This window comes from Hyla sarda, chromosome 2 (assembly GCF_029499605.1).
Source record: "Hyla sarda isolate aHylSar1 chromosome 2, aHylSar1.hap1, whole genome shotgun sequence".
NCBI classification, from domain to species: Eukaryota; Metazoa; Chordata; class Amphibia; order Anura; family Hylidae; genus Hyla; species Hyla sarda.
Window position 1 is genome coordinate 212,424,177 of NC_079190.1, and position 18,794 is coordinate 212,442,970.

General features: G+C 43.2%; 1 protein-coding gene across 6 annotated transcripts in view; it reads right to left on the reverse strand.

The window, feature by feature from the left end:
* CBLB (Cbl proto-oncogene B) overlaps positions 1-18,794 on the reverse strand; it is a 207,124-nt gene that overhangs the window by 11,795 nt on the left and 176,535 nt on the right. For all 6 annotated transcript variants that reach the window (XM_056556288.1, XM_056556287.1, XM_056556292.1 and 3 more), the window contains one exon: positions 15,275-15,357. In XM_056556288.1, coding sequence (XP_056412263.1) covers positions 15,275-15,357 — 83 coding nt within the window. The remainder of the gene's footprint in view (positions 1-15,274; positions 15,358-18,794) is intronic.

Genomic DNA, 18,794 nt, shown 5'->3' on the forward strand with positions numbered 1-18,794 from the left:
GCGCTCGCTCCCGCCTGTCTGATTGACAGGCAGGGAGCGAGAGCAGCCTAAATGAAAAAGGACTGATTGCCAGGCCAAAATCAGTCCTTTTTCAGGCGTGACGTCACGCCAGGCTGCAGCCGGCCACTAGGAGGGAGACCCCTAGTGGCCGGTTTTCAAATGTAAATAACACCATGTTAATAAAATAAAAAATAATGAACTATATTAGAGATATGTTGTAGTACATATGTACTACAACATATCAAAAAAAAAGTTGGTGACAGTGCCCATTTCATTATTTATGGGGGAAAAAAATGCATAGGAATCTCCATATTTTCATTCTCAGCCAAATACCAACCAAGCAGCAACAGCCTGATGTTACCAGGGTGGGTGTGGACCATTGTTACCTCCCCAGCCTAAATATTGCCAGCCTGTTACCGCCTAGGCCCAGGAGCGCCATATTTGATGTTCAGGGCCTGTTGGTAGTGACTCTTCCCGACACCCGTTTGGTGGTGGATACCGGGGTAATAATCGGGGGTTAGCGCTAGCTGTTTTTGGTGCTAACGCTAAGCCCTGGCTTAGTAACGGATTCTGTCTATAAGATTGCTTCCACTACTAAGCCTGTAAAGTAAATAAAAAATGTAAAAATAATTTTAAAAAATTATCTCGTTAACCATTTTATTAATATTAACCCCTTAACGACGCAGGACGTACATTTACGTCCTGCGCCGGCTCCCGCGATATGAAGTGGGATCGCGCCGCGATCCTGCATCATATCGAGTCGGTCCCGGCGCTCATCAACGGCCGGGACCCGCGGCTTATACCACACATCGCCGATCGCGGCGATGTGTGGTATTAACCCTTTAGAAGCGGCGGTCAAAGCTGACAGCCGCTTATAAAGTAAAACTAAAAGTGACCCGGCTGCTCAGTCGGGCTGTTCGGGACCGCCGCGGTGAAATCGCGGCGTCCCGAACAGCTGACCGGACATCGGGAGGGCCCTTACCTGCCTGCTCGGTTTCCGATCGACGAATGACTGCTCCGTGCCTGAGATCCAGGCAGGAGCAGTCAAGCGCCGATAATGCTGATCACAGGCGTGTTAATACACGCCAGTGATCAGCATAGGAGATCAGTGTGTGCATTGTTATAGGTCCCTATGGGACCTATAACACTGCAAAAAAAATGTAAAAAAAAAAGTGTTAATAAAGGTCATTTAACCCTTTCCCTAATAAAAGTTTGAATCACCCCCCTTTTCCCATAAAAAATAAAAAACTGTGTAAAAAAAAAACATATGTGGTATCGCCACGTGCGTAAATGTCCGAACTATAAAAATATATCATTAATTAAACCGCACGGTCAATGGTGTACGCGCAAAAAAAATTCCAAAGTCCAAAAAAGCGTATTTTGATCACTTTTTATACCATTAAAAAAAATGAATAAAAAGTTATCAAAAAGTCCGATCAAAACAAAAATCATACCGATAAATACTTCAGATCACGGCGCAAAAAATGAGTCCTCATACCGCCCTGTACGTGGAAAAATAAAAAAAGTTATAGGCGTCAGAAGATGACATTTTTAAACGTATAAATTTTCCTGCATGTAGTCCAGAAGTGCGACAAAATCAAACCTATATAAGTAGGGTATCATTTTCACCGTATGGACCTACAGAATAATGATAGGGTGTAATTTTTACCGAAATATGCACTGCGTAGGAACGGAAGCCCCCAAAAGTTACAAAATGGCGTTTTTTTTTCGATTTTGTCGCACAATGATTTTTTTTTCAGTTTCGCCGTGCATTTTTGGGTAAAATGACTAATGTCACTGCAAAGTAAAATTGGCGACGCAAAAAATAAGCCATAATATGGATTTTTAGGTGGAAAATTGAAAGGGTTATGATTTTTAAAAGGTAAGGAGGAAAAAACGAAAGTGCAAAAACGGAAAAACCCTGAGTCCTTAAGGGGTTAAACAAAAAAAAAAAAAACTAAAAACACTGGTCATTATTGTAGTCCACAGGATACACTGATCTGAAATGAGAATCAAAAAAAAAAAAAAAAAAAAACAGGAAAAGAGGTTACATTTATTGTAACCCACTCGCACATTTCCGCATGAATACAACTCCCAGCATGCCCTTACAGTAAGGACATAATGGGAGGTGCAGTCATGCAGCAGGGCTGGGGGCAGATGTGCAAGCGGGTGACAAGCTTGTCACCTGCCCCCACTGCATGACTACAACTCCCAGCATGCCCTTTCAGTAAGGATATGCTGGGAATTGTAGTCATGCCTATCTAACACACTCCCCCCGTGCCGTACAACTACAATTCCCAGCATGTAATTACAGTAAGGAAATGCTGGGAGTTGTAGTAGTGTTGCCTGGGCAGAAGTAGTGCAGGTGGGTGACAAGCTTGTCACCCTCCTGTACATCTCCTACCCGCTCGTCCCACCGTGCCTGTGAAAATGAAATAAAAAAAAAGTTTCACAAAAAGTCGCAGGTGAGACTTTTTGCACAGTTTCGCTCCCTGACCACCTGCCCACATCTACCACCCACCTGCTAGCTAGCTATTGCAGGACTACAACTCCCAGCATGCCCTTACAGTGAGGACATGCTGGAAGTTGTTGTCCCAATACCTTGCAGGCAGGTGGTAGATGTGAGTGGTGCCGGGGAGCGGAGCTGTGCAAAAAGTCGCACAAAAAGTCTCACGTGGGTACTTTTTGAAAATGCTGTCATAGGCAAGTTTGTACGCCAGGTCTGACCTTGCTTACACTTGCGACTTTTGAAGGGGGTTTGCGACCTATTTGCTTACGTGCAATGATAAATCCTGGACCACTGCAAAGTAAGAACAGAAAATTGCTTAGGTAGGGCAGATTGGTATTTTTTGCTTACCCCTAAAAGCCGCACAAAAAAATTGCTTAGGCGTACATGCAACTTTTTGTGCGAATTTTGTAAGCATAAAAAGCTGCTTAAATCCTTTGATAAATCTCCCTCAAAGTCCTTACTGAAAACAAAGGTAAAGTCAATTTCAGTGAGAACTGCGGGGTCAATTTGGATTCCCGGGTGTCCAACAAACCCAGGAACCTATGGCTCATAGCAGTCTGGAACTGGGGTCCCAATGGGGTCACCTATATGGAGGACAGGGAAAAGTGTACAGGGAAAACTTTTATTGGGGGCAGGGGCACTTATTTGGGGGTGGGGGGACTCTACTGGCATTGCCCTGCAGCGTTGCCTAAGGGGCTCATCATCACTGGATGATGACAAAAGGGAGGAAGGAAGAAAGTTGGGGTATCCCTCATTGGCGGTCTTGGAGGTAAGGATGGCGTATTAGTTCTCCAGCAAAAAAAGAGCCTTCTGACCATTTTAATTTTATAGTGGTGGGGTGTGTATAAATGTATAGTGTTTTCACTTTATATTATTATTTCAGTGTATAATGTAGTGTAGGTGTAGTGCTTTTTTTTATTTTACTGTAATAAAGTAGGGTTTATTTTGTTTAGTTTTTTGGGCACTTTTTGGGGAATGTATGCAGTCCGTGCCACCAGTGACTGTGCTATGTGGCTGGACCTTACCCCGTGTGCAGACTGCTCTGATCAATGATTTGTTACTGATCAGCACTTTTTTTGGCGGCAGGCATTTTTCTCTTTTTTTATTTTTTTAAAAACTTTGTTTGTGGGCAAACAACCCTAAAAAAAAAGAGCGAAAAAAATAAAATCACTGAGCAATCATGGCAGTCTGCACACAGGGAAAGGTCCGGCCACGCAGCGCAGAACAGATGCTGGTGGCATGGGCTGCAAACGCCCCCTCAAAAAAAGTGCAAAAAAACAAAACAAAAAAAAGCTAGGGGCAGCAGACTGATGGGTCAGACCAGTGGTCTTCAAACTGTGGACCTCCAGCTGTTGCAAAACAATAACTCTCAGCATGCCCGGACAGCCATTGGCTCTCCGGGCATGCTGGGAGTTGTAGTTTTGCAACATGTGGAGGACTGCAGTTTGGAGATCACCACTTATTTAGGAACACACAGCAGTACATGGTGCTGCAAAAAAATAAATAAAAAAATCACTATGACCAGTGGTCTCAGATGTTGGCTGTCAGGGCATGCTGGGAGTTGTAGTTTTGAAACACTTGAGACCACTGGTCTAAGTGATTTTTTTTTTCTTTTTTCAGCACCTTGTACTGCTGTGGGGGGTCTAAGTAAGTGATCTCCAAACTACAGCCCTCCAGATGTTGCAAAACTACAACTCCCAGTATGCCCTGATAGCCAGCGGCTGTTGTAGTTTTTCAACATCTAGAGGGCCACAGTTTTTAGATCTGTGCATGGTGACAATGAGCTGTCCAAGACAGCTGATGTCACCTGCACAGGATCACTAGGAGGGGTAATAGGGGGTTGTTCAGGGGTCTTTGTGTTTTTTTTTTTTTTTTATTGTACAGAGGTACACAGCTCTGTTCTCCTCACTGATCTCCTTGCACTGAGGAGATCGGAGCTGTGAAAGGCAGTTTTTTCAACTGCCTTTGCTGTGATTGGTCAAACTGGATTGATTGACCAATCACATCGATCGGGGGCGGGGCCAGTGAGGGTTCCCGAGGCCGATGTCTGTGACGATCAGCTGTCTATGACAGCTGATGTCACTTCACTGTCTCAGCATGTTAACATGCTGTGACAGATCAGCTTCAGGACGAGTCGGCTCGTCCCTATGCGGCAAGTACTCGCTGATAAGATGAGCCGGCTCGTCCTGTGTCGGCAAGCAGTTAATGTAATGTATTCTGATTATAATTCAAGTCACAATTGTAAACAAACAATCTATCTAAACTAATTACACAAACAATTGTACAGTTCCCATCTTTTATTGAGAAAACTGAGTAAACATCCACAGTGCAGGGAGAAAAAGTAAACATTTATGCCAATGACATCTTCCAACTGGCAAAATAAACAAGAGAAAAAGAAAAAAAAAGGGTGTATTTTACAAGTACTTTGTCAATTTTAGAAAGGCTCACAAAGTCTGGTTACTGATAAATATGAACTCCTTAAGAAAGTTTGACTAATGTGGACCATGCTTCATGGACACTGTTGTCCATGTATGTTCCAAAATATATTGGAAAATGTTATATGGACAGATACAAAATAATTCCAAAATATATTGGAAAATGTTATATGGACAGATACAAAATAATTTTTTTCAGCTTATATTCACAACAATATGTTTGGAGGAAACATTACACTAAACAAGGACACCAAGACATAATTACAACTGTAAAATGCATGTTAACTCAACTTGAGGCCAATCTCTTAACTCCTTCAGGACGTACCTCTATGCCCTACACCCAGTCCCGGTGTTTAAAACGGGGTCACACCGGGCTACCTGCCACTGGGCTAATAGCGTGCGACACCGATCGTTGTGCTGCGCGCTATTAACCCTTTAGATGCGGCGATCAAAGTTGATAGCCGCGTCTAAAATGAAGGTAAACGCTTCCCGGCAGCTCATTCGGGCTGATCGGGAAAATAGCGATGTCCCGATCAGCTAGGACGCGAGCAGAGACCCCCTTACCTTGCTCTGTCGCGTCCGATCGGCGTTTGATTGCTCCAAGCCTGAGTTATAGGCTTGAGCAACCGAGCCCCTAGAATGCTGATCCATGCAAACCTATGGCTTTGCAGGGATCAGGGTAAAAGGTCAGTGTGTGCAGTGTTTTAGCTCCCTATGGGTCATTTAACCCCTTCCCTAATAAAAGTTTGAATCACTCCCCTTTTCCCTTAAAAAAAAGACGTTAAGGGAGATGCACTATCCATGGCTGTACCTATTTGGCTTCTCGGTGCAAAAAGAAGGGAAGAGGCTAGCTATATGCACACTAGAGAATCTCCAGAAACTCTGGGATTTCCTGAACATACCACCGATGGACATTCCATCATGGCTAACTGTACAGATGAGTCATCGCCTACCTACCCTTCCCAAGATAGCGGCTTGGTCTAAGGTGGAGAAGCAGAAGTCTCCTAAAGCACGCAAAGCAGCCCAGAAGACCCAAGGGATATCGGCGACAGAATCGACCTGAGGTCCTCTCCATGTCTAAGTAGTTCTATTTCAGAGCTCCTATGCTCTACCTGATTGCCTTGGGCCACTATTTCCTTACTATGGTTGTAGATTTTTTCCTATGCCTGCTATGTTTATCATTATGATAGCTCTATCTAAATATGGCATATGTAGAACTGATTTGTTTCAGACAATTGGGGAGGGTTGTACTATACTGCATTGTATCTTTATGCATTGTTTATTCCCTCTTCTCCATTGCCTTCCTTATTTCTGTAGGCACATTCCTTCCCAACCTTCCCACTTTTCTTCTTACCTTTCCATATCCTGTCCCCACCTTTACTGCTTTATATCCGATTACCCATCATTTTTATTTGCTTGCCCATACTCCCTTGTTCTACCCGCTCCTCTCCCTCTCCTTCCTCCCATACCATATGGACTAAATTAGTGTTATTGGTGTTTAGGGCTCATTCTTATTTTTTTACTAACATGTTGATGCCCCTTGGGGTATCTTCCTTGTAAGCGGGTTTGGGCCGGCTGTCGGTTTGGGAATACTGCCGTGCCCCATCTAACTGCATTTTATCTTATTTTGCATTCTTCTTGTATTCTTGTCTTGTGTCTTCTTTCCAACACTAGGCATCTTTACTATGTGCTGACTTTTCGAATCTTTTTCCTCTCTAATACTCACCCTTCATCTTCATTGGTTCATTTTCTTTTCCCTTTACTTTAGGTCCTGTCCTACTTTTCTCTTACTCTTCTCTCAACTCCCCCTTTATTGAATTTCTATCCCTCTCCCTCCCTCCAGTCTACTCCTCATTTGCTGTCAGCGGGACTGCTTTGATTGTCAGAATCGGAATCCCATAGACTAATCCTCCACCTTCCTACTCCATGGCTTCTCTTAAAATGCTCACATATAATGTCAAAGGCTTTAATTGGCCTGCTAAGCTCCACAGTATTCTTTTCTTATTGAAGAAGGAGGGGGTCTCAGTGGCCTTCCTGCAGGAGATGCATTTTAAACAGGGACATATACCCAAACTTCCTATTAATCACTTTTCTCTTTGGTACCATAGTGGGAGCACAAACTAGTCTTCTAGGGGAGTTTCCATTGCATTGCATCACGCTGTAACCTTTCAATTTGAGGCTCAGCAAGACTCTGGGGATGGCAGAGCACTGTTTATAAAAGGTAAGATTGGCTCCAGGACATAAACCCTGACTTCAGTGTACCCACCTAACAAACGCCAGGTCCCGTGGCTACTTCGGACTTTGGAGGAGTTGCGGGCCTTTGCAGAGGGGCCCATTATTTTTGGATTGGATCTCAATGTAGCAATGGATCCCAAGTGGGACACTTCTTTGGGGCACTCCACGATCTCCTTTGCACCCTAAAAAATAAGCTTCATATCATGGGTTTGGTGGATATCTGGCATACTATGCATCCGGGAGACCAGTTCTGTCCTCTTTACTGATGGGGGAAGAGCCCTGGGCCTGACGGCCTTAGTCTCACATACTATAAAGCATTCAAACCCACTCTCCTATGCCTCACAATGTGGTGTAATGTCCTTCTTTCAGGGTCGACATTACCAGAACACATCACCATTCTCTCCAAGGAGGGCAAAGACTGCACACTAGTTATAGGCCCATTTCACTGCTCAATTTAGATGTGAATATGGATCAGACGGGATTTGTAAGGGTAGGGAAGGTAGGGAAAATGCGCATAGGGTACCGCATCTAATCCACCATGCTAAATCCACTAAAATGCCCTTCCTCCTTCTCGGCACTAATGCTGAGAAGGCATTCAACCATTCGACAGGGTGGCCTGGGATTACCTTCGCCACGCTCTGCTTAGATTCAACTTTCCCCCTCCCCTAGTCCAAGCTATAATGTCCCTTTACTCTGACCCTAGAGCCCGCATTACAATCAATGGCACTCTTTCCCCTTCCTTTCAATACGCAGCGGGTCGAGACAGGGATGCCCCTTGTCCCCAACCTCATATATTTAATAGTGATGGAAACACTGTTGTTACAAGCTTTGCACCAAGATAAGGGGATTCAGGGACTCATTGCAGATGACTTATTGATTATGACCACTAACCCGCTACAATCACTCTCTAGAATTCAGTCACTTCTCGAGCGATATGGCACTTTATCCAATTTACGGGTAAATTACACCAAATCTGAGATTTGTAATGTCACCTTCTCCCCGAGCCAAGTAGCCTCTCTAAAATCCTCCTCCCCATACTGTTGCCCGGCGAACAGTATCAAATACCTAGGTATGATTCTACCCAGTTTCCTAGACAACTTATTCGCTGTTAATTATGTGCCTCTCTCTTCAACAAGCTGAAAAAACGAATTGATTACTATAAATTGCCATATCTCTCCTGGATAGGAAGGCAAAATCTGCTTCAGACTTTAATCATTCCGTCCACATTGTACATGCTTAGGTTAGTACCCATAGTCTTGCCTACCCAGAACATCCAGCAATAGAAAGGTTTCTTGTGGCCGGGTAAAAAACCATGCTTACCATATGCTGTTTTGCTTCACAATAAGGAGGTGGGAGGTCTGGGTGTGCCAGATGTGGCCCAGATTTACAGAGCTACACATCTTTAGAGGTGTGCTGAGTTAGTGTCCGGGGTGGAACCCTCCCAAGACTTCTACCGAGAGTACCAACATTTGTCCCAGATGGTGGGATCGGTGTCTCGAGCCCTATGCCTACCGCCGACACACTCCCTCAAGATGGTGACTAACCCTTTGAAAAAAAGCCACACTCACGATTAAACAGACTCATAACAAAACACAAGTAGATGCTGAGTCAGGTGCCTGCATTGTCTCACCGGCGATGCCAAGCTCTCTCATACCCTTTATTTTACATCCACAAGCGACAGACAGATGATGTTTGGTCGAAACTGGACCACATCCCTCTCAAGGACCTATGCCCCAATAGGGCACCCCCAACGCCTGAGCTAATATAGACACTGCTGTCTACTACTAAACTTAACTTCTATCATTCCTATATAATTAGAAGAGCGTGAACGTGTGTTCTTGGAGCAGATCTCAATTGGTTGGAGCGTATAGCATTAGTGTCCCCTCGCATTGGGCTTAAATTACGCACAGTCCGCTCTGGCATGGTACTGGAAACAGACTCTGCTGTCCTGCTATTCTTGCTCTCTTGGGAAAGTGAGTTGAATGTGTCGCTCACCACTGAGGAACGCAAGGAGATATTGAGACACTCATGGTTTTTCAAGATGCGTCCAAATGCAGGAGGCCACTACAAGCTACTCACAAGGTGGTACTGCACACCAGAGTTATTACATCACTGGGGCCATTCACCAATTGATGTGTGTTTGAGGTGCCAGGCTGGTAAGGGAACTTTTGCTCATATCTGGTGGCACTGCCTGGATAATGTTCCGTTTTGGTCAGAGATTGGCAAGCTCATATCTGCTGTAGTAGGCAAATAGATTATGATATTCCAAGAGAAGAGAAAGAAATCGGCAACTCACCATATCAGCTGGTATGTTCTTCTTTTTTGAAGCATACTCACATAAATATAACAAAGGGAGAGGGTAGTTGGGGGATAGTGATCACTATCCCCCCACCACCCTCTCCCGTTGTTATATTTATGTGAGTATGCTTCAATAAAGAAGAACATACCAGCTGATATGGTGAGTTGCCGATTTCTTTCTCTTCTCTTGGAATATCATATGAAAATCTTATTGTGTCAGAGCACCACCAGCAGCACCTAGCTACACCGACGCATATCCAACACGTTAGTTTCCACCAATACCGCAGTGCCGTGCTACTTCTTACATGAACGGCAAACAGATTATATTGACGCCACCGCTGGTTCTCTTAGGCCTATCCAACTCAGACTGCAATATGCACAAAATATCTCTAGTTGCCATTTACTCTCCGTGGCGAAAGCACTGATCCCTTTGAACTGGATGCAGACACTACCTTCCACTACTCCTCATTGGCACCAAAATGTGTCTGAATTATGCCGAATGGAGGAATTAGTCAGTTGGAGTACCCACATGCATACTGGCTTTTTAAAAATATGGACACCTTGGCTGGATTGTAAAGCTCGCCTTGCATCACCCCTTCTCTCTTCTCCCTTAATCCCCTCAATGTCTTAACTCTTCTAGCCCTACTTGCACCCTTCTGTCGTCCAGACTTGTCTTCTGTTCTACTTACCCCCTACTTATTTTTTTTTTAAATCAACTGGTGCCAGAAAGCTAAACAGATTTGTAAATTACTTCTATTTAAAAACCTTACCCCTTCCAGTATTTATCAGTTGCTGTATGCTCCACAGGAAATTCTTTTCTTTTCAGAATTTTTCTGTCTGACCACAAGTGCTCTCTGCTGACACCTCTGTCCATGTCAGGAACTGTTCAGAACAGGAGCAAATCCCCATAGCAAACCTATCCTATACAGTTCCTGACATGGACAGAGGTGTCAGCAGAGAGTACTGTGGTCAGGCATAAAAGAAATTCGAAAAGAACCTCCTCTGGTAAGTACTGATGAGTACTGAAAGGATTAAGATTTTTAAATAGAAGTAATTTACAAATTTGTTTAACTTTCTGGCACCAGTTGATTTTAAAAAACATTGTTTTCCACCGGAGTACCCCTTTAAACAAATCACAGAGTATCATCAGGAATGTATTCTTCAGCTCCCACACCACTAATATGAGGAGTACCACACGTTTTCACTCTCCTGCTCTATTTGCTATATACATGCTGCCACTGGAGAACATCATCAGGTGTCATAGATAAAAGGTACCACTGCTATACACATGAAACACAACCTAGAAACAAAAGGCACCAACATCTCTAATCAACAATTGTTTAGCAGAACTATAAGAATGGATGAAAGCTATCTGGTTAAGAGTAAACCCTGCTAAAACAGAAGTTCTGTTGATCAGAGGACAAAGGATAACCTCGTCAATATTAGGAAATGCAAAACAAAATGGTGTAGAACTCAAGTAAAGTGCGAATTCTCTGAGTGCTCCTTGACAGTAGTTTGTCACTTAAAGGGTAGCTCCCACTAAGTACTATATAATCTAATATGTCCCTACCTAGTAGTAATCTAGCCCTAACCCCCTACCTGGCTTCAAAAAAATTTTTAATCGCTTTAATAGAGCAGATTTAGTGCTTCTAAATCTTCTCTATAAAGCAGGGCAGGAAGCAGCGCTTCCCAGCAAGCGCGACGTCACTGATGCCTTGCTGGGCGCTTGCTTCCACCCTCAGATCGTCTGTGCATGAGTGTTATTTATCTAATAGGGTGCCTCCAGCTGTTTCCCAACTACAACTCCCAGCATGCCATGATTGCTATTAGCTGTCAGGCCATGCTGAGAATTGTAGTTGTGAAACAGCTGGAAGCACCCTATTAGATAAATAACACTCATGCCTAGTGCTGGGCGGTATACAGTACCGGTATGAATGCCTCCCGTGAGCGCTACCATCACCGCTAGCGGGGTCCCTATTCCCACTAGCGGTGTCACAAGAATGCCAGCTGTCAGCTCTCAGGGTACGGGAACAGATTTAAAAGCCTCACGCGCGGCTAATGTAGTACTGCGCAGGCGCAGCACTAAGCAAATAGTGTAGGGCTAACGTAGGCAGCGCTAGGAGCCTAGCATTAGCCTTACGCTATTTGCGTAGTACTGCGCATGCGCAGTACTACGTTAGCTGCGCGCAAGGCTTTTAAATCTGTTCCCGTACCCCGGGGAACAGAGCCACGCTCGCGCTCGGCATTCTTGTGACACCACTAGTGGGCACAGGGACCCCGCTAGCGGTGATGGTAGCGATCACGCTCGTGGGGGGCACATTTTACACCGCTAGTGGGCACAGGGAACCCGCTCGCGGGGGGAGGGGTTTATGCCAGTGGAGCTGGCCAATGCACGCAGCCCCAGCTATCAGCGTGCTCGCTCTCGCCTGTCTGACTGACAGAAGGGAGCAAGCACCGCAGTGGCTAAATTTCGACTCATTGCCAGGCTTAAATGAGTCGAAATTCTGTAGTGACGTCACTGCCGAATTCATTCGGCCACTAAGAGGGCGACCCCTAGTGGCCAAATTAAAAAGTGATTTTAAACTGGTTTAAAATCACTTTTTTTAATTAAAGTATATTAGAGATATGTTGTATTACTTAAGTACTACAACATATAAATTTTTTGATATCATGACAGTGCCCATTTAAACTTAAACATACTTCTGCTGTGACAAAATCTGCCTTCTTCCAATATAGCATATAGCAATGTTAACATGTCAAGGACACAGGGCGTACAGGTATGCCCTGATGCCCTGGTACTTAAGGACTGAGGACGTACATGTACGTCCTGGTCCCGTTAATGGGGTTTAAACCGTTCTCACCAGCAAAGAACGGGTTAAACCCTGTGGGTCCCGGTTGCTATGAGCAGCCGGGACCCACGGCTAATGCCGGGCACAGTCGATCGGGCCGATGCCCGGCATTAACCCTTTAGACGCCACAATCAAAGTTGATTGCGATGTCTAAAGAGAAAGTGTCCCGGCACCCCCAGCGGAGCTGATCAGGATTATCGCAACATAATCGAGATGTCCCAATCAGCTTACCGGACGATGAGAGGATCCTCACCTGCCTCTCCGTCGTCCGTTCGGTGATCTGCTGCTCCTAGCCTTCTCGGCAGACTAGAGCAGCAGATCGCCGGTTACACTGATCAGTGCTTTGCTATGGCAGAGCACTGATCAGTATATGCAATCAGAAGATTGCATGTTTTACCGCCACGTTCATAAATGTCCGAACTATTAAAATATAAGGTTAGCTAAATCGCATGGTCGATGGCAAACACTTAAAAAATACTAAAGTCCAAAATTGCTAATTTATTATTCGAGTTTATTATTACTCCCTTAGACTTTGCTAGAGACTTTGCTAGAACAGAAGAACGCATGTGCGTCAAAAACGCACAAGTGTCAAATACGCAGTATTTAGATAGGCTTGATGCCATTTAAATCAAAGCTATTGTCACTTTACATACCAGCTCCAACATTTTCTATCATGCTGTTTCCACATTCTGTAACTCTCTACCATTCCCAATCAGAGAGGCCCCCATCTTTAAAGACTTAAAAAAAAAAGCCGGAAGCTCAAACTAACCTAAACAGACATACTTGGTTCTAATTTTATTTCATTTTTTTAAAGGCGGCAAACAAAATAGAAGGTTTAGAGTACACATGGTGGAAATGCTGTGGATTTTACCTATAGATTTGCACAGATAAAGATGGATGACATTTTATAAATCTCAATGCTGCTGTTTTTTCCATAGTAATACTGAAGACATGTAGTGCATGCACAAAAAGACAATTTCTGTTCTGGACTGTCATTACAAATTAACAGTGGTAAAATCTATAGTAAAAACACAACAAAATCTACATATTACACACATTGATTTTGCTGCAGATTTACCACACATTTAAAATAAAAAATAAAAATACAGTAAGTGGACCTCCCCTAAGAAGAAAAACACACTTTCCTGAGTAGCTAAACATGATCCAGAGTTAGCACTCTTGTAAATGATCATGCAGCACTGGGAAATATAGCAACTGAAACAATGCAGTCAGCAAATTCCAAGACCAAAGCATTAAACGGACATAAAGCACTTAAGAAGAAAAAGAATAAGTCCTACTTGCAGCTGTCAGAAGCCCTTGGAAAAACGTTATCTAATCGTATCATGCTGCTGCATTTTGTGGCTTACAAAAGGGAGGATATCATTTTCATGAACATGAGAAACTTGGTAAAGGATTTAATATTTCAAGTGATGTGACACTTCTCAACATTGTATAGGTGTCATAAGCAGTAAAAAAAAGAAAAAGAAAAAAAAAAAGCCAGAGAGCCATCAGTCAATAGCAGGTAAGAAAAGAAAGCAACCACTGTAAGCATGAAGCTTCAGTCAAGTACAGAAGTACAGAATACCAAAGAGGAATTGAGGTGCTGCGATCAGCTGACTGGCCATGGGAAAACTGCTCTTTAGGCAATTCCAGAATATCAGCAATGTGCTGTGCAATAGCTAGTCTTCACAATGTCATCCTGATCGGCTCATTCACAATCTGCATGACATATATTTTAAGGGTACATCCAATGAAGAGCATTTTTACGTAAAATAGGATAGATGGTCATATTTCATGGGTAGGTAAAAGAAAGCACTTGTGTTGGTAAATTAATACACAAGAGGTTTAAATCAATAAAGTCAACTTGGCATCATTCACTTCTTTAGACGAGAACTTGTTTGCGAAGAATTTTTTTTTTTTTAACTATGTTTGCGTATTTAGTTAATTGGATGTTTTCATTGAATTATCTGGATATGATCATCGTGGTAGGTTAGAATTAATGGGCAAAGCCTCTTCCAAGTTGCTGCAAATGCTAATTAACAGTAAGATTTGTTAGCAGGGAACAGAACTCCGGGACTCAAATATTTCTCACCAAGATGAGAATTTTTATTTTTGAGCTTGTGGAAAGGAAGTGATGCTTCATTTGGCTCCAGAAAAACAAGCAGAAAAGCATAAACACCATATCTATGCAGTAGTTTTTAAAAGGCTGTTGCTGCCCCAAAAGCACATTGAAAGCGTTAGAAAGGGTTATGATACATGAGATCTCTTATTTACCCTTAGAAATTTAGAATATTTATCATGCTTACAAAATAAAAATACTAACAGACATTTCAAGAGGCATCTCCCCAATGTACACATGGATAATTTCTTTATACCTATTTTAGAAAGATGTGGATTATCCAGGATTGAAAAACGTATCCCCTATCCTAAGGATAGGGGATAAGTTTTAGATTGCAGGGGGTTCGATCGCTGGGGCCCCCCGCAATCTCCCGTACAGGGCCCTGGCAGCCTGCGGGAAGGGAGCGTGTCAACCACTGCACGAAGCGACAGCTGACACGCCCCCTCAATACAACTCTATGGGATAGCCGGAGCGCTGCCTTCGGCAATCTCCGGCTCTGCCATAGCGTTGTATTGAGGGTGTGTGTCAGCTGTCGCTTCGTGCGGTGGTCGACACACGCTCTCTGGCTGGAGAGTCGGGGCCCTGTACGGGAGATCACAGTGGTCGGACCCCCGCGACCTGAAACTTATCCCCTTTTCTTAAGATAGTGATATGTTTTTCAATCCTGGATATCTCCTTTAAGGATTAGACTTCAGCAGAGAACACTACAGGATATTGGAATGGTACTAAATTATTTTAGTCATTTGTTTTAAATACTAGGAATAAATTAGGCTGCAAGCAGATACATAGGAATAATTTATAGTGCTGTTTATAGTTACTTTGCACTTACAAAGATCGGGGGTCTTTAGTTTTTTCATTTCAGATGTGTCATTGTGCGTGCCATTCGTCATACACTGGCCATTCTCACACAACCTAAGGAATGTAAAGAACAAAAAAAGTCAGATAATGCTTAATATGACCTAAATGTACAGTAAAGATCAGCAATCATCAAGTGACAAAGAAAACATACCATCTATAGATTTAGGTGCTTTATTAAGATGAGTAATAATACAAAAATAATGAAGATGGAACAACGAAAAACATTTTTTTAAAGTATTCTTTAAATCATGAAATCTATAAAATGCTTTAAAGACTGGGAGGCTAACTCATTGATTATAGATGAATAGATTATATATAATATTAACTTTCTAAATTCAATAAAAGATTTATTAACATCTACTGAATAAAAATTTAAAGGGATTCTCTGCCATCCATACCTCACTCCTTCCCATAAGACCAACAGTAATGCAGATGCAATTGCTACATCATGACATGTGCATATTATCCAGGTGTGGCGCTGTTTTTGGGGAAAAGCACCTATGTCTAATGCTTGATAATCCCTGTAAGATCATGTGCTGTGTGCTTAACATGCGCATGTTCATTGCAGCCACTTGATTTGCAGTTTTTTTGCATGAATAATTATACTTTGTAATGAAATATTTCATTTTACCATGTACAGTACGTGTAGAAATGTATAAGAAAACAGCAGTTTTGCAGCTTTTGAGGGTTTTTTTTTTTTTATGCAGTGCACTTTAAGATAAAAATTATACATTATCTTTATTCTGTAAGTCAATGTGATTAAAACGATACCCAATTTATAATTTTTTTCTATTATTGTACTAGTTTAAAAAAAAATGCTAACTTTTTTTTAATAACAAAATTGGTATGCATAAAATTGTCATTTTCTGACCCCAATAACTTATTTTTGCGCCGTGATCTGTAGTTTTTATCGGCATTATTTTGATGGGACTTTTTGGTCGCTTTATATTATAATTTTTTTTCAATATATGATGTTATGATGTGGTTAAAAAAAAAAAAAAATGGTGTTTGGTATTTTTTTACATTTAAGCCATTTACCAGATCAGAAACATTATATTTTAATAGTTTGGACGTTTACCCACACAGCGATACCAAATATGTCAAATATGTAAAAAAAATAATTTTTTTTTCTTTTTGTGAAATGAGAAAATCAGGGGATTAGATTTTTTATTAGGGGAGGTGGTTTTATATAATTTTAGAAACTTTTTTATTTTACACTTAGGGGACTTTTCTATGCAATCATTAGATTGCATTTACTGTAGAATGCTATGCCTATGGCAGAGCATTACACAGTAAAATCAGCGATCCACTGATATAGCCTGGCAAAGCCAGGCTACATCATTAAACTGGCGATCGGGCAGTAGGAGGCGGGTAAGGGGACCCTCCTCCGCCATTTTGGCTCACGGAGCCATGAGCTCCACTGAGCTGCCGGTATCTCCAACTTTCACTTTGGACACCATGAGCAGCATTGATCACGGTGTCTAAAAGGTTAAATGCCAGGCAGCGGCGGGATCACCGCTGCCCAGCATAAGCAGTAAGTGTGAGGCTACTGATAGTAGCCGACACTCACTGCTCTGAAGTGAACACAACTCCTGCGCTCGCTTCAAAGCCACTTAAATGGGCACTCTGATTAAAACTAAACATTTGCTATTGCATTCCTTATGGTAAATAAAAAAATCTGTCTAATGTTCTTTGTTTAAAAAAAAAAAAAAAAAGGAACTTTTCTATGTTTTATTTGTGTTTAAAAAAGCTGCCACTAGGTCTCCATTACGGATCGACCGATTATCGGTTTGGCCGATATAATCGGCCGATAATCGTGATTTTGGACATTATCGGTATCGGCAATTACCTTGCCGATATGCCGATAATACCAGGCTCCCCGCCCTGCCTATCGCCCCCGCTGCCTACCCCCATCCACGGTGTTATAATTACCTGTTCCCGGGGGTCCGCGATCCTTCTGGCTCCTGCGCGCTGCGTAATGACGAGTGACGTCCCCAACGCGACGTCCCCGTCAGTACGCCGACGGAGCCAGAAGGATCGCGGACCCCCGGGAACAGGTAATTATAACACCGGGGATGGGGGGAGGCGATGGGGCAGCGGCGGTATGTGGGCAGAGGATGGGGGGAAGGCGATGGGGCAGCGGCATGTGGCCAGAGGATGGGGGGAGGCAATGGGGCAGCGGCGGCAGTATGTGGGCAGAGGATGGGGGGGGAGGCGATGGGGCAACTGTGGTGGTTAGACTCAGGACAGGCAGGGGGAGAGAAGCGGGTGGCGGCGGCGGTCTCTGGCACCACAAAAGCAGCTGCAGTTCATTGATTTAAAGTGCCAGCTTTAAATCATTGAGCTGCAACGGCTTCTGCCCCGCCGGGAGGGTGGGGTTGAAATAGCCGATAACTTATACCGGAATATCGGTACAAGTTATCGGCTATCGGCCTGAAAGGTGACAGATTATCGGTATCGGCCCTAAAAAATCGATATCGGTCGATCCCTAGTCTCCATACTTGTCCAGAGCACATTTTCCCCCATCTTTTGCACAGACTTTGGACTTCTGCTGGCCTGACAGAAGTTCAAAAGCAGGAAATGGTGAGGGGGATGTGTGCAGCCTTATCCAATCAGAGTTCATCTCACACACTAAACTGTTCTGGGTTGGGGGCTGAGTGAGTAAGGAAGTTCTCCCATGTATGGCTTCAGATGATGTCACAGCCTGCTGGGTAACGCCACTTCCCAGTCTGTTAGACAGAAAACACAGAACAATATCAAGGTAGAAAACTAACAGATAATAAAAATAATGGCAGGGGTGGTTTATCATGATGGGGGCAGTGAACTGGGAGGATTATAAAATTTATCAAGATCCTGAGAGGTACTCTTTAAATGGTAACTCTCATTAAAAAAATTTTTTGCTATTGCACTCCTTATGGTAAATACAAAATATTTCTAATATACTTTGTTTAAAAAAAAAAAGAAGTTTTCTATGTTTTATTTGTGCTTAAAAAAGCTCAAGAGCACATTTTCCCCCCCATCTCATACATAGACTTTGGACCGACGCCCAAACACACGAAGTGCAGCCTGGAGTGCTGAGGGGTGTGTGTCCAGCCTCATCCAATCATAGCTCCTCTCACACTTAAGTGCCATATGCTGTTGGCTGGACACCTCCTCCTCAGCAATCCAGACTGCACTTCCTGTGTTTGGGCTTCGGTCCAAAGTCTGTGTATGAGATAGGGGAAAATGTGCTCTTGAGCTTTTTTAAGCACAAATAAAACATAGAAATTTTTTTTTTTAAACAAAGTATATTAGAAATATGTTTTATTTACCATAAAGAGTGCAATAGCAAAAACCATTTAAGGATTCAGGGTATACATGTAAGCCCTTGGTCCTTAACCCCTTAAGGACCAAGGGCGTACAGGTACGCCTTGGTCCTGCTCTCCTGATATAACGCGGGGTTACACAGTAACCCCGCGTCATGTCACGGCGGGCCCGGCGTCATAGTGAAG